The sequence below is a fragment of the Salvia miltiorrhiza genome, chromosome 4, assembly GCF_028751815.1.
Source record: "Salvia miltiorrhiza cultivar Shanhuang (shh) chromosome 4, IMPLAD_Smil_shh, whole genome shotgun sequence".
Lineage (NCBI taxonomy): Eukaryota > Viridiplantae > Streptophyta > Magnoliopsida > Lamiales > Lamiaceae > Salvia > Salvia miltiorrhiza.
In genome coordinates this window covers 29,438,872-29,453,581 of record NC_080390.1, presented here as the reverse complement: position 1 = coordinate 29,453,581, position 14,710 = coordinate 29,438,872, and the positions used below count along the sequence as shown (strand labels likewise).

Here is a 14,710-nt window from a genome sequence, read left to right as displayed (position 1 = left end):
TGTCTATGCAAATATTCCTTACATCCTTAGTCTATAATTGATTACTTGAGAGTCTGTTCTTAGTAATCTTAGTTGGAGATTCGAACCCTTTTCAAAAGAGTGAAAAAAGAGTTCGAGAAAGAGTTCGAGACATGTGTCTGGACTCTAGGTTGTTTAACACCCGTAAGCAAATAAGTTTGTTTTCTTAGCATTTGAAAGCTAAGAATGAGAAGTTCAACCCAGTGTGTTGGCACAGAAACGAGTGTTTCAGTTGTAAGGTTTGTTGTGCACCCGTAAGCACGAGCCGAATCGATTGTCAGTGTGATCTACTGACCGTGGACGTAGGAAAGTGTTTTCCGAACCACGTAAAAAATTCTTTGTGTTGTTTATTGTTTTTAGTATTTCTTTTCTATTATCTGTGCACAAACACTGACTGTACTGAAACTGTTAACTTTAAGGAGAAACCATAAAACTAACAAGTTGATGATTCACTAAAGGCTATTTAGTAAAATCGTTTCCGTTCAAGGGTTATTAGTCTAACTGACAAGTTTTAGGACAATCAGTAACATTTCTAACACTTCTCTGATTTCGAAAACTGATAAGATTGATCCTTTATCTGAACTTTAGTTTGTTGACCAGTTTCACAAACTGAAGTTACCCAACTGATTTATCATCAGTAGCAGTCTTAGCCCGATTCAAAACTGATCTTGCTTTTACACTGATCACCTTACATCAGCTTATTATCACTAGTATCAGTATAGATACTGACTTTTGTTTTTAAAGATAAAAATAGCCCGCTGGTGTATTCCCCCTCTCCCATACACCAGTTCAGTGACCCTCCGAGACTCAACAAAACATTTCTTGTGCGAAGTTGCGGCTTTTGGTAAGAATTTTGGGAGAGGATCCGTGCAAGATATCTAGCGTGTGCACATGAGATTAACATATTATCTTTCCTACTTTCTAAAACATATTATCTTTCTTTTAGTAGTACCTAATCATTTGATATGTTCTCTACATGGTCATATTTGCTTTGGTGCAAGATGGAAATATATCTAAGGTTTCTTAGAACAACCATATATATGTGGATAAAGAGTCTTGCAGGCTACCGTTTTTGGAGTCTTGTTTCTTTGTGTTCTCATAGATGTTTTGCGCTATTGAAAGATAGGTTACTCTTTTGTGTTCATATAGTCGAGTTGTAATCTATGCTGAGTTTGAAACTATAAGAGTAATTCTCTGTACTCTGTAAGGGTTGGATGGTGAGTGTTGGTACTCACGTTCAAGCAACGCATTGTTCATTCATTGCTAGCTCCCATTGTTGGCAAAGGTTTTAGAAGTCACATAGGCTTGAATAGTTTATTATTTTGTAAGTCTTTTGTTGCTTATCTTCAGTTAGTGGAAAGTTGCCCAGGACTAGGTCCCTTAGATGTAGGCGTGTTATCATCGAACTAGGTAACCATATTAGGGCTGCCGCCGGTTCCGGGCCCGAACCGGCGGTTCAGGTTCGAAAAATTCGTGAACCTGAACCGGCCCGCTTAAAATTTGAAGGGCCGGTTTTCGGACCCTGAACCGGCGGTTCCGGGCCGAAAACCGGCGGTTCTCGGGCTTTTCCTCTTTTTTTTTTTTTTTTTGAAAAATTTTGAAATTACTCAACTTAAATAATATTTTAATTTTAATCAAATGTAGGTTCTCTATTTATAGTGTACTACACATTGTAGAGAATCCTACATTTTTCAATGTGGGATAATTTCAACTTAATGTAGCTTCACTATTTATAGTGTACTACACATTGTAGATAATCCTACATTTTTCAATGTGGGATAATTTCAACTTAATGTAGCTTCCTATTTATAGTGTACTACACATTGTAAATAATCCTATATTTTTCAATGTGAGATCACTCAACTTAAATTATCTATAGCATATGTAGACTTTCATTCTTAATCATTCATTGGTCTTTTTAATTTGTCTAATGGCGTGAAGGTATAATGGTTACATTTTTTTATTTGAATTGGGAGATGGGGGAAAATGAATTCAAGGCCTCTTTATTAATATATCGAATTTTTATTCGAATGGATGTATCATGGCACACTTATTTAAAATAATGTGTTTTTTAGTAGATTTGACATAATTACTTTTACTAATTTTGAAACCCCTCTTCTCTCAATTGGACTAACATTAAATTATGGGAGAAAACCCATCAAATGAACCGTCAGGTATGGCTTTCAAAAAAATATTAGTAATCAAAATCAATTAATATTATTTTAGGCCCTCAATTAATGATTAATTAATTTTTCTATAGAGTGTTCATAAAAGGGAGTCAAGAATCAACGATGAAAAGTAACATAAAATTAATCAATTGACTCTCTATTACAAAAAATATATGTTTTCAAATGTTTGATATAAGTATATAACTAAGGCACATTATCAAAGGCATACATATGTCAATTGATGGTGCCAAGTATATTTCTAAGTTATAAGTTATAAGTTATATATTTATAAATTATAAGTTATAAGTTATAAGTTATAATATATTACATGAGAATTGAATTGAAATAAAATAAAGGAAAAATAATTAACAAATTGAGAACCAAAAATTCAAATGAATTCATAAAAATAGATATCTTTATTGAATTTATTCTACGTACCAAAAGAATATTACAAGGATACAAATTACATAACCTTTAAATTTGAATAAGTAAACTAACTAATACTAACTAATTGATCCCTAGACCTTATAAGTTATAAGTTACATATTTATAAGTTATATATTTAGAAGTTATAAGTTATTACATGAATATAAGTTATATATTTATAAGTTAGGTTAAGTGATCCCACATTGAAAAATGTAGGAATCTTTATAATGCGTAGTACATTATAGATAGTGAAGCTACATTATCCCACATTGAAAAATGCAGGATTCTCTACCATGTGTGGTACACTATAAATAGTGAAGCTACATTATCCCACATTGAAAAATGTAGGATTTTCTACCATGTGTAGTACACTATAAATAGTGAAACTACATTTAGTTAAAATTATTAGGATTTGAATATAAAATTTTAAAAAAAATAAAAAATTGGCCGGGCCCGGCGGTTCAGGGCCGAACCGGCGGGCCGGACCGGCGGTTCAGGGTTGGCAACCCTATGAACCTTAACCGGCCCGGATAACTGGCGGTTCGGCCCTGAACCGGCCCGTTGGTCAACTGTCCGGGCCGGAACCGTTGACCGGCGGGCCGGTTGAGGATCGAACCGCCGGTTTCGGTCGGCCCTTGGCAACACTAAACCATATTGTAATACCCCCACTATTTCCTCTAGTAATATTTTTATAATAAAAAAAGGGGTTGCATCAATAAGTTAAGATAAAGAAGTCAAGATTGTTAGTGATTTATTGTTAGAATTAGAGTTTCAGTTTCACTTTATGTAAATAGTATTTGAATCCGAAAATAGTCGGATTGCCCTATTCATATTTTAGCTATATTATTTTTATAATTTTATTCGGTTATTGTTTTGCTCGGGAATATGCTCTGAATTGGTGATAAGTGTTTATTTATTTATTTCATGAGTAAATAGTGAGTAATTTTCCTTTTATATTTTAATATCTCTTTGAGATTATTTGAATTATATTAAAATATTAGGAGATAGTATAAAATTGGGTTATTGGCTTCTAAATAGATGAACTTTAAGCCCATTTTGGTTTTTCCCATAAACTTTCAAAGTTGTCAAAAAATATATCAATTATTTGATTGTAGCAATTTTAACATGCCAATTTTGAATAATTAGAATCCAATCCATCCATTAACACAGGTGTTCACAAATTCCCCAAAAATAAAATTTCAAGACAGAAATACCCTGGTGAATTCTTTATTATTATAAATTCTCAGATAATGGCCCAACATGCTTCCGTATACACTTCAAAATAATCTTAACATAGACCAACATTATACCTTTAGCCGAAAGTTGCTTCTGGAGTCAGTCCTGTCGCGTATTACGGACCGTCCGCCACTCCCAAGCTCCGTCCAACCACGCATTCGCAAGAGATGGTTGCGACCCTCCTCCTTTAGCAGTACCTTTCGAATCACACAAAATCTATCACCCTGATTTTACGGATAAATACAACCACGCACTCGCAAGAGATGATTTCTTCTGGAAATTCTAAGGCTCAACATATAATACTTTGTCGGAAAATGAAATGAATGAAAATCTTTTCAAAACTCGGAAAGTTGGGCAAAACTAAGCGTTTATTGAGGAATTATAAAATACTTAATTTATTTCATAAAATCTCCTTGAGGGAGGAGACAAACTTGTTTTAGCTACTCATTAGTAGCTAATACTTGTATACATAAAATAAAAGAACTTAAACTAAAACTGAAAACTTTGAAAACAGAAATTTAAATTACAAAGATAATTTTCTAGAGAGAGAGTGTTGTGTCCCGTCCCCCCTTCTCTCCAGAGCTCGAGTTTATATAGAGGTCTGATGCCCTCTATAATTGCTTGGTGGTTGGCCTCAAATTCCTTTCATCGTGGCCAACTCCTTTAGATGGTAGAAGTCACCTACTTTTGTTAGCCATTATTGCCAACACCTTCTAGTGTCTTCACATGTGACTGGGGTCCCTTACTCCATTATCAGCTAGTTGTGTTGTGGTAGGGCCGGCTGCTTTTTCTCCACTCAGTATTGTCGAATGAGTGGTTTTCATGTAGTTTTGCCTTACTGTTTGTTAGGTTCGGGTGGTCTCGAATAGGTGTATGGGGGGGAATACACCTATAGGCTATTTTTATGACTATCTACCGACCTCAATCAGAGGGATCTCAGTCAGAGATAGAAACGAAACTTTGCATGCAAACAAGACACATGTTTTACCGAAATTAGTTTTGACCAACAGGGTTGACGACTGATACTGAAAGCTCTTCAGTAAAGAGTTATCAGTTAAGTCACTGGAACTTAACTGATCCACGTAAGGGCTTCAGTCGTGTTTGCAAAGATAGAGATGATATCACTCTTCCTTACTATCAGAGGATAGTTCAGTCAGATTGATATCATACGCAGCGGAAATTAAACTTAGTTTCGAATAGCCTCGGTGGAGCAGATAGTTGGATTAGGATTTCTCTTTGTTGTTAGTCAGTGTTCAGTTTTATCAATTGAAATAGCACAAGTATGAATGTAAAACTGAAAGCTGTAAATAACACAGAGACTTTTACGTGGTTCGGAAAAACTCTTTCCTACATCCACGGCTGGTTGATCAGACCAACAATCCACTCCGCAAGTGCTTGCCTGGTGCACTGCAAATCGTAAATTGAAGATAAACTCTCTTCAGCACCTACACACCTCGCGTAGGATTTCCCCACCTACACACCTCGCGTAGGATTTCAGCACCTACACAACTCGCGTAGGATTTCCCTGCTAAGCACACCTCGTGCTCAGACTTCCCTTTCAGAGTTCAGAGTACCTTCCTGAACTCCGAGTCACTCAAACACTCTTATGGGGGAGAGGTTTAAACGAGTGCCAACTATACTTAGAAAGAACAAGTTCTTTGAAGCAAGTTTGACCTTTGGCTTCTGGGTACTCAGATATATGCCTATGGTCTAACAGAATGTATGTAATCAGCAGTGACTGATTTTGGCTTTGGAATTCTCTTCTTCGATTCAAGCTTTGAGCGGTTTAAGCTTTAGGCTGAGTAGCTATTTCGGCAGAGCTTCAGCTTATGTCGTTGAATCGGTGAAGATTGAATTGATCCTCGAGCGCTATTTGTAGGAGAACTTTTGAATAGATCCGTTGGCGTAGATCGTCCTCAAGATTTCTTCCGTTGGAGAGCAATTCAAATTTGGGCTGAGGCTTCAATCTTCGAGGTTCCTTGTCTGTGTGGAAACGGCTCTCTTTGAAGGACATGAGATATGACATCTCTGAAAAGTAACCACCAGATAGGAATGACCTCTGCAGAGATAAGATATTGAGATATCTCTGCATTTAATGCGGCTGTACTTGAGCGTACGTGGCTTCCTCTGAACGTTGGAAGATCAGTCCTAGGAGGAATGTTCAACTGATACTTGACTTTAGTATCAGTCCATGGCGCGCATTAAATAATCAGTCTTCAACTGATTCTTCGACTGATACTTCAGTTGGTAACTCCAGTCTTCAGTCTTCGTTCTTCAGTCTTCAGTCTTCAGTCTTCGACACCGCAACTAAACTAGAAACGAACTCTAACACTTGAGTTCAAAACGATTCTAGTCTATTACAAATAAGTCCTATGATTTTTGGTATCATCAAAACAAGGGTTAGGATATTCCACAAGGTTCCCAACACTGTTGTTGCTAGTGAGGTGATTCGTCCTTTTGTTTCCACTCACTCTTATCGTCTTCTTTTTAGTGAGTGGATTTCCTTTTGCAAGTCACATGACTCCATTTTCTCTGTCGGGCATCTTACTTTTTTGGTGCCCGTGGTGCTCATCCACGTGGAGTCCTGTACTCCTCGTACTCGTCAGACCAGAACGTTTTTTAGTTAGGCTTCGGGAGGAAACCTTTTCCAAAATTCGGCTCCTTCTGCGTGGGACACTCCGCGCAGATATGCTCATTCCAATGGCCCAGGTGAGCCATATTACAAAATTTGCAGCGAGTTTCTTTGCTCCCCGCTATCTTGTTCTGCCACAGTGTTAGCCTTTTTTCTTCAAAGGCCTTCTCCGCAAAACTGGTGGTAGTTCCTGTCATAGTATTTAGCAAGAACAATCCTAGATTCGCATTCTGAGAGAACTTGAATCTGAACTTAACTTTGTCCATCTCGGTGAGACAGACCCATAGCCCCCATGCTCGCCATGTGGATATCTGGTCCTCTAGAATTATGGCGATGATTGAGACTTGATGATCCGGTGCCTTGATTCGGTTCAAGGCTTCAGTATCGGGTCTCCGAAGTTTTATAAAATGGAAAGCTTCATGGTTACCCTTCCCTGCTGGTTCTGGTGCTGCACTGAAGAAGTATAGCTCCAAAATATCTCCCCGATTGAGAGACTTGTTGTGCGTCCATGCTTCATAGACGGTCTCTTGGATCCACCTTGGTAGACCCTTGATTTCACTGAAAGTTAGGGAAATAGTATAAACCGAGGCTAAACGCCCCAAAATCATATCATTCATTGACTTCTTGTGGATTGGCTTCGGTAGTCATCCACACTCGAGGGTATTTGCCTCCAACATCAACTTGGCAGTATCCCGGATTAATGCTCCTAGTGTTGAGCTTCTCCCACCTTGACTGGTACAACTGCCAAACATGAGATACTTCAATAATGTTAGTATCAACCTTAGATTTGCCCGTCATTAGCCTAAGGTTGATCTCTCCCTCTTTTACCCCAGAGGTGGAGGGTTGACATATTGGTTCAGGAGGTGAATCTTTTTAGCAACATCTTTTCCTTGACAAGTAAAAACAGCGGTCATTTCTTGAACACCATTCTGACTGCATAAAACTCCTTCTCGTTGATGTGCCATTGCACAACCTCACTGTCGGAAAAGAGACCACTACAGTATCTGCATAGTTCTTCTCCATAAGGGGTGATCTTAGTGAGAACAGCCACCCACCAAAAATAACTTGCGTCGGTGTATATGACTAGTTCGTCCTTATCTTGTGGTATTGAAAGCTTTGAGAGATTTTTGCAAATCTCTTTTAGTTTCTTCATACCCTCGCGATGTTCCTCCTTCTAGATAAATGGAACATCTTTCTTTAGTAAGGGACTAAAGATTTTCCTATGTTCTGCAAGGTTCTTAATGAACATTCCTGCAAAATTAACAACTCCAAGAAAACTTTGGAGCTGCTTCTTCTCCTTGAGATCCTCTGGGAACTTCTGGACTTTTTCCACAATATGGTCTTGAAGAATTATCTCAGTCTCATCGATCTTGATTCCCAGAAACTCCATCTTCTGGGTTGCCACGACTGCCTTCATTTCAAACAGCACCAATCTTTTTTGTTGACAAACATCCACAAAGATCTCTAGATGCCTTACATGTTCATGAATGTTCTTTGATGCAATACGGATATCATCAATATAAACAAACATGAATGAAGAATAATCTTTAATACAATTATCTATTTTCCTTTGGAATATCTGGGGTGCATTGGCTAGCCCCATTGGCATGACATTCCAGACATAGTGTCCATGTGGAGTTGAGAAGGCTGTAAACTTCTTACTCCCTTCCTCCATGCGAATCTAGTAAAACCCTGATTTGCAATCGAACTTTGAGAATACATTTGCACTTCTAATGCAATTGATAAGGTGTTCTCTACTTGGGATGAAGTATCCGTCAAACTCAAGAATGTCATTAATTCATTTGTAATTAATAACCAATCTTGGTTTTCCTCTTTTGATCTCTCCATGATTTCTCACCCAGGACTGCTAAATGGCGAGTTTCCTGGTTCGATTAACAGTAAATCAAGATGTTTTTTTATTATGCTCCTCATATCCTGTTGATCTTTAGTATTCATCAGGATTGACCTGAAACTTACGAACTAATGCTCCTTTTCAGTTTTAACTTTCAATGTAGCTTTGAGTTGGTTCTTGTCCCACCATGCCAAAGGATCATAGTGATAACACTTCTGGATTCTCCTTTTGACGTCGGCTATGGACATCTGTTTATCTTCCCCAATATCTTTGTGTGATATTAAGAAAACTTTGAGGATCTGAGTTTCTTCCCTGGAGATATCAGGAAATCCCTCGGCTCTGCATTTGAGCAGAACATATCTGAACCTCCGTTGGTCCTTCATTTGTGGATGCTGAAGTCTGCCTTCATCGTCACCACGCTTGCTGCGAAAGCTGACTAGCATGGCTCGATTGAATGCCCCTTCAAATCGTTGCACAATGATTTTGTGGTCACAGTTGGTTGTGAACACTAGCCTCCTGCCCTCATTGTCCTGTGTATATCGCTTGAAGGTTTGCAGAAAATTGTTTCCAAATAATATATCCGCTCCCGTATAATGGAAATAGATTGGTGGAGTCTTGACCTTGTACCAAGGTGTTTGTCCTGCTCCGCCGATCAGAATTTCCGTCTGTTTTACTCCTTTTGATAAGAGCAAGATCTTCTTAGAGAAATCCCTTCTTGCAATTCAAGGCAGTTCTTCTTCAACGTCTGTTGCAAAGACTTTCTGTTTTGTTGTGCAGATTCCTGCTCCTGAATCAATGTAGGCAGCAAAATATTTTGCCTTGAATTTCTCGTATAACATCCCGTTAGAGATGTAAATCGAGAATGGACTTATCATCCGATCAGCAACATTTTCTCGCCGATTGTGATCTCCATTCCTCCTCCTCTTCTTGACAATGGTAGATATTTGTCAAGAAAATTTCGTCCTAAGATCAGGACGTTGGCTCCTTGTCCAGCTTTGTCTTTGATCTCGATCTCAAAGCCTCCAATCTCTAAAATTCTGATATATCGGTCGCTTTCTGGATTCCCTAAGTAATACTCCCTCCGTCCACCAAAAATATGCCACAATTTCCTTTTTCGTCCGTCCACAAAAAATATGCCACATCCATTTTTAGTAGTAGGGTCCACACCATTCCACTCACATTTAAAGTGGGACCCTTACTCCACTATCAACTTCACTCACATTTTATTAAAACCCGTGCCGAATGTAAAGTGGCATGTTTTTGGTGGACGGAGGGAGTACAACGTATTGCAAGGAAACTGATTTTTCCTTTCAGTTGTATCAAATCTTGTTGAAACACTTCTCCATCCTTCAGGGCACTTGAGTTTTACCCTTATGCCTTGGACTGGTGCTTCCTGGATTGTTTTTCTCTTGTAGGAATGATTGAAGCTTCTTTCCTAAGGCCTTGATATCAACCTTTCTCCTTGGAATGACAACCTTGGTGCTCCCAATCTGAGATTTTGATTATGCTTCAGCACCTGTTTGTCTTTGACCTGGATGTCAATCTCCCTAATTGCTGGGATTTCAACTCGATCCGGGCTAATTGCCTTGGCTACCTCTTTGAATATTTTTGGGATTTCAATAAAGTTTTTTCCCAGAAATAAATCCGTATGATGGGAATTTGATAAAACATACGATACTTGATAAGTAATCGAGTATGGCCTATTTTATCCTATCAACAGATCCTTCCTCTTGTAATCCTGATAGAATGCCAGGCTCTGCTAAAGTCTGCATCTTGAAGATTATAAGCGATCTGTTGGTATAATTCGGTTATAATCTGCTTGTCATAGAGATTTCCTGATAAAGCTCTCAGCACTGCATCTCTTGGATTTGTAATCCTCTTATCACATATTGCAATATCAATTGGTAAATCAATTCCCGTTTAAAGTGAGGATTTGATTACCAGCTGGATTGCTCCGATATGAATCCATTTCATCGTTTGTTGCAACCTCTGTCTTTATTTTTGCGAGATCCCTCTACACGTCTTCGGCTGGAATTAATTGGATCTCCACTTGGTTTCCTGTCAACTCTATTGGAAGCGACATCTCCCGACTTGTTGTACCAAAGTAAACATGATGCTTCCTTTTGAATGGACTCAAGCTTTGTATAACTTGATCCAATCTTCCTCTTGAAAACCCTTGGTGATTGTATATTTAGGGTTTTGTTCTTGATTTTATCCACCATCTTTTACTGCGGGATCAGGGAATGGCTAGGATATCCCTCATGATCTCCTTTTTGGAAGTGGATAACTTTTTCCTTCTTAGTCTGACTCGTCTCCGAAAGATCCATCAGATATGTCTGAATCTTCAGAACTGAAAATTTCTTCTTGTTAATATATACTTTCATCAGAGGATATATCTGCGAATTGGTATACCGGTATCAGCTCTTTGTTGTAGATGGCATTTTCGATATCCGGTGTGGATTCGAATCTCTTCATCCCTCTTTTCTCGTTGTCGGGGAAGTTGGTAGAAATGTACCCATTTGCACCGCACGTCCAGCAGTTGCAATTCTTGAAACTTTCATTTGTTTTTGCATGGGTACGCTTGAAAAATTTTCTTGCTGGGGTTCGTCTTTGAGATGAAAACTGACTACTTAACGGTCCACTTCATTGGCCTGATTTGTAGGAACGTGCCTTCTGTCTGATCCACATTGTTCTGGGCCTCCAAGAACTTCGCATTGTTCTTGGTTCTCTTTCATAGGGTTGATACCTATGTTTCTTCGTTCTCCTCCATTGATGCAACAGTTCTGCTCTAATCTCCGTTGAAAGATCCAGGTCGTTGCATATCAATGGAGATCCTTTGTTGAGCCTTCTCAATTTCTTGAGGTTTCTTTGGTCCGCCGCCTTCTGGCACCATTCAGACAGCTTCTTGTGAACATATGACATCCTCCTTGATGCACTATCAAGTGGATATTCTCCTGGTGACTCGTACTCGTTGATGAACATTTCTCTCCATGGACTTGGAAACTTTGTGAAAAAGAGGTCCCTAGCTGTCTGATCATCAACTAACCCCATATGGATATATAGGGCATACAGGCGCAAAAATTCATCAAGAGCTTTTGGCTCTAGCACTACCAATCTTAGATTGTAAAGTGTTTATCGATATATTTGACGTTTTTCTTCTCCTGATCATTCGAAAAAACTCATTCCAAGAAAATGGATTTTAATTCGGTGGGTGGCATCTTCAAGGATGATTTCCAAAGCTGATTCTTTGGTGAACAACTCATTCTTATCCTTTGTTGATGCTTTGTCCCAGAATTGTTTTGCCATCCCCGCAAAACTTGCCTCGAAGATTTTGATAAATTCGTCTTTATCATACTCCATCGTGGCAATCACGACTTTCATAGCTGAAGCCCAATCATCGATGAGAACTTTCCAATCTTTAAAGCAGGCTTCGTCAAGGTTGAGAATCAGTCAGTATGGGTGGATTGGCTCAAGTGTAGCCTTCCCTACAGGTGTATCCTGCATTTTGAGTCGGCGTCTTCTGGTTCGTTGATAGGAACTCGATCCTTTACGACCATCATTTCTTCGAGCCTCACCTCTCCTAGATGATTTTTCTTGTGGGTGCTCTGCTTTGGGCATCTCACCTCCTTAGTTCATCTTTAGATCAACCATATTTAGATTAGCAAATGATTCTGCTAACTCTTGTAGATCCTCTAATCCGATTCGATTAGGGTTATTCATGGTTTTTCCCTTTCACGATTCGAATTATGTCCTCCGGCTGCATTTCCTTGGGCGCTGCATTAAGTGGTAGCGAATACGTTGGGTCTTTAGACCATGTATTCCAAAATTTTTCGGAACAACCCTTTTCTGAATATCATGCAAGAGCTTTAAGATTTCCTCTTGTTTGAGTGATATTTGGCTCATCTCCATCGGCAAATCATATAGCTTGTTTCCATAATATTCTACCGTTCTTTGAATCTCCCGCAAGTTGATATTGTCGGAAGGGCTCGATTTTTTGGTAAGCTGGATAAGTTGTCTCAGCCTTGTCCTTCTGCTCCATTAGTCGTGTGACTGATGGGTGTCATTTCTGGCTCGTTCAATCGTCGCTCTGGTCTCGGCGATTCCTATAAAGCGTTCATGGTAGAACTGAATACTCATGATGATATCACGAATTATCTCTCCATCTTCTCCTCGACGAATATTTGTTACGAGGACTCGATTGTTCTAGTTGACGTCCTCTAATAACCAAGTAGTTTCTCTCTCCAATTGTTGGAGAGAATTCCTGTATACAATACATCTCGAACATTCGTCCGGATCTATAATTTTTAATGGTGTCTCCTCCCAGTTTTAGGTTAATTACAAAATAAATTAAATATAATACAATTCTTCTATAAAAACCCGCTCTGATGCCATTTTATGGCGAGCGTGAGTGTTATAATACTCCCTCCGTCCCACAAAAACATGAACGTTTGGAGGTGGCACGGGTTTTAAGAAATGATAGTTGAGAGTTAAAGTGAGTGGAAAAAGGGTCCCACTTTATAGAGTGTTATGTTAATTAATTATAGATGCTTAATTCCTTAATTATCTTCTTCAATTTAAACGGTTAAATTATTTAAATTAATTTAACCAATTGGATTATTTTAATACACAAAATTTTCAGCCAAACACTTTAACAAGTACACGAATATTAAGGCACAAATTAACAACTGTACACCATTGGGAATTTTAAGGCTTTAAATTAACAACTGTACACCATTCCCTGCTGAAATGGAGTTCACTGACACGATTTTCAAAATCAGTAATCTTTTGGAGGGAATTACATACGCTAATCTATTTTCCACCAAATCACATTCGAATTTCAGACTAATACACCATAAATACACTTCATTTCAGAATTTAATTACACTTCTTTTCAGATTCCAAAAAACCACCTATCTAAAGCATCGAGGTTCTTCATGGCAGATCCAAGAAGAAAGCCAGATCTCACAATAGCTGAGAAGACTCAAGTAGCTCAATTCCTCATTCTTAGAAGCCAAAATGGAGTTCTTCAATGTGGCACACGTAAGGAGGCAATACAAAAGTTTGGTTTCAGCAGAACAACTATTTACAACATCTGGGTTGAAGCAAAATAGCAAATGCAAGGTGGAGGACCTGTAATTTTTCAGTCAAAGAAAAAAGGTATACAACATCGAGATAGATTAACACTTGATGAGGAGAAGGTAAAGTCGCTGTCAGTTCTTGAAAGATCATCAATTAGGAAGATGGCTCCAAAGATAGGTGTTTCTAAAACAACATTGGGCAGATGGATACAGAGTAAGCATTTAAAGCCACATACGAATGCTATAAAACCACAACTTTCTGAGGCTAACAAACTATCAAGGCTCAAATTCAGTTTGAGCCATTTAAAGTTTGATAACCAAGCGAGAAATGCAATTACATTTGAAGACATGCGCAATACCATTCACATTGATGAGAAATGGTTCTATTTGACTAAAACCTCTGACAGATACTACCTCTTACCCTCAGAAGATGAACCTTATAGGTCATGCCAATCAAAGAGGTTTATAACAAAAGTAATGTTTATGTGTGCTGTGGCAAGGCCACAGTTTGATAGTGATGGTGTATGCACATTTGATGGAAAAATTGGGATTTTTCCATTCATAATGAAGGAGCCAGCAAAGAGAAATTCGAAGAACAGAGATAAAGGGACGTTGGAGACTAAACCAATTCAGTCTATAACGAAAGATGTCATCAAAGCATGCATCATAAATCAGGTAATGTGTTTATCATCCCATTTCAATTTAATTTAATGTGTTTCACTATCAGAATGTAGATTCATCATCTAGTTTTGGGCAGATTATTCCAGCAATCAAAGCCAAGTGGCCAAGCACATCAAGTAAGAACATAGTAATTCAACAAGACAATGCCAAACCACATATCTCAAGCAATGATGCAGAGTTTATAGCTGCAGCAAATTCAGATGGATTCAGAATGCAGTTGATATGTCAACCTCCTAATTCTCCAGATACAAACATAAATGATTTGGGCTTTTTCAGGGCAATACAAAGTCTGCAAGATGATAAACCAGCCAAGAATGTGGATGATCTTGTAAAAAATGTAGAGAGTGCGTTTGAAGAACTATCAGCACAAACACTCAACAATGTGTTTCTCACACTGCAAGGATGTTATGCAGAGATCTTGAAAGTGAAGGGGGACAACAATTACAAGATTCCACACATCAACAAAGCAAGACTTTCAAGGCTAGGTATACTACCTGACAGTATTCAAGTTGAAGTGGATCTCGTGCAGGAGTGTGTTGATTATTTGAAGCAAGTTGAACAAGACACAGGGTCAAGCTATGATCTTACCTCAGTTTGGAATTATTTTGGTCGTGACTAA

The 14,710-nt window shown here is 38.5% G+C and overlaps 1 protein-coding gene across 1 annotated transcript; it reads left to right on the top strand.

The window, feature by feature from the left end:
* The first annotated feature begins 13,446 nt into the window (after nucleotides 1-13,446).
* On the top strand, nucleotides 13,447-14,710 carry LOC131023256 (uncharacterized). The gene is made up of 2 exons (XM_057952799.1): nucleotides 13,447-14,085; nucleotides 14,138-14,710. The coding sequence occupies exons 1-2, from the start codon at nucleotides 13,447-13,449 to the stop codon at nucleotides 14,708-14,710; spliced, it is 1,212 nt and encodes a 403-aa protein (XP_057808782.1).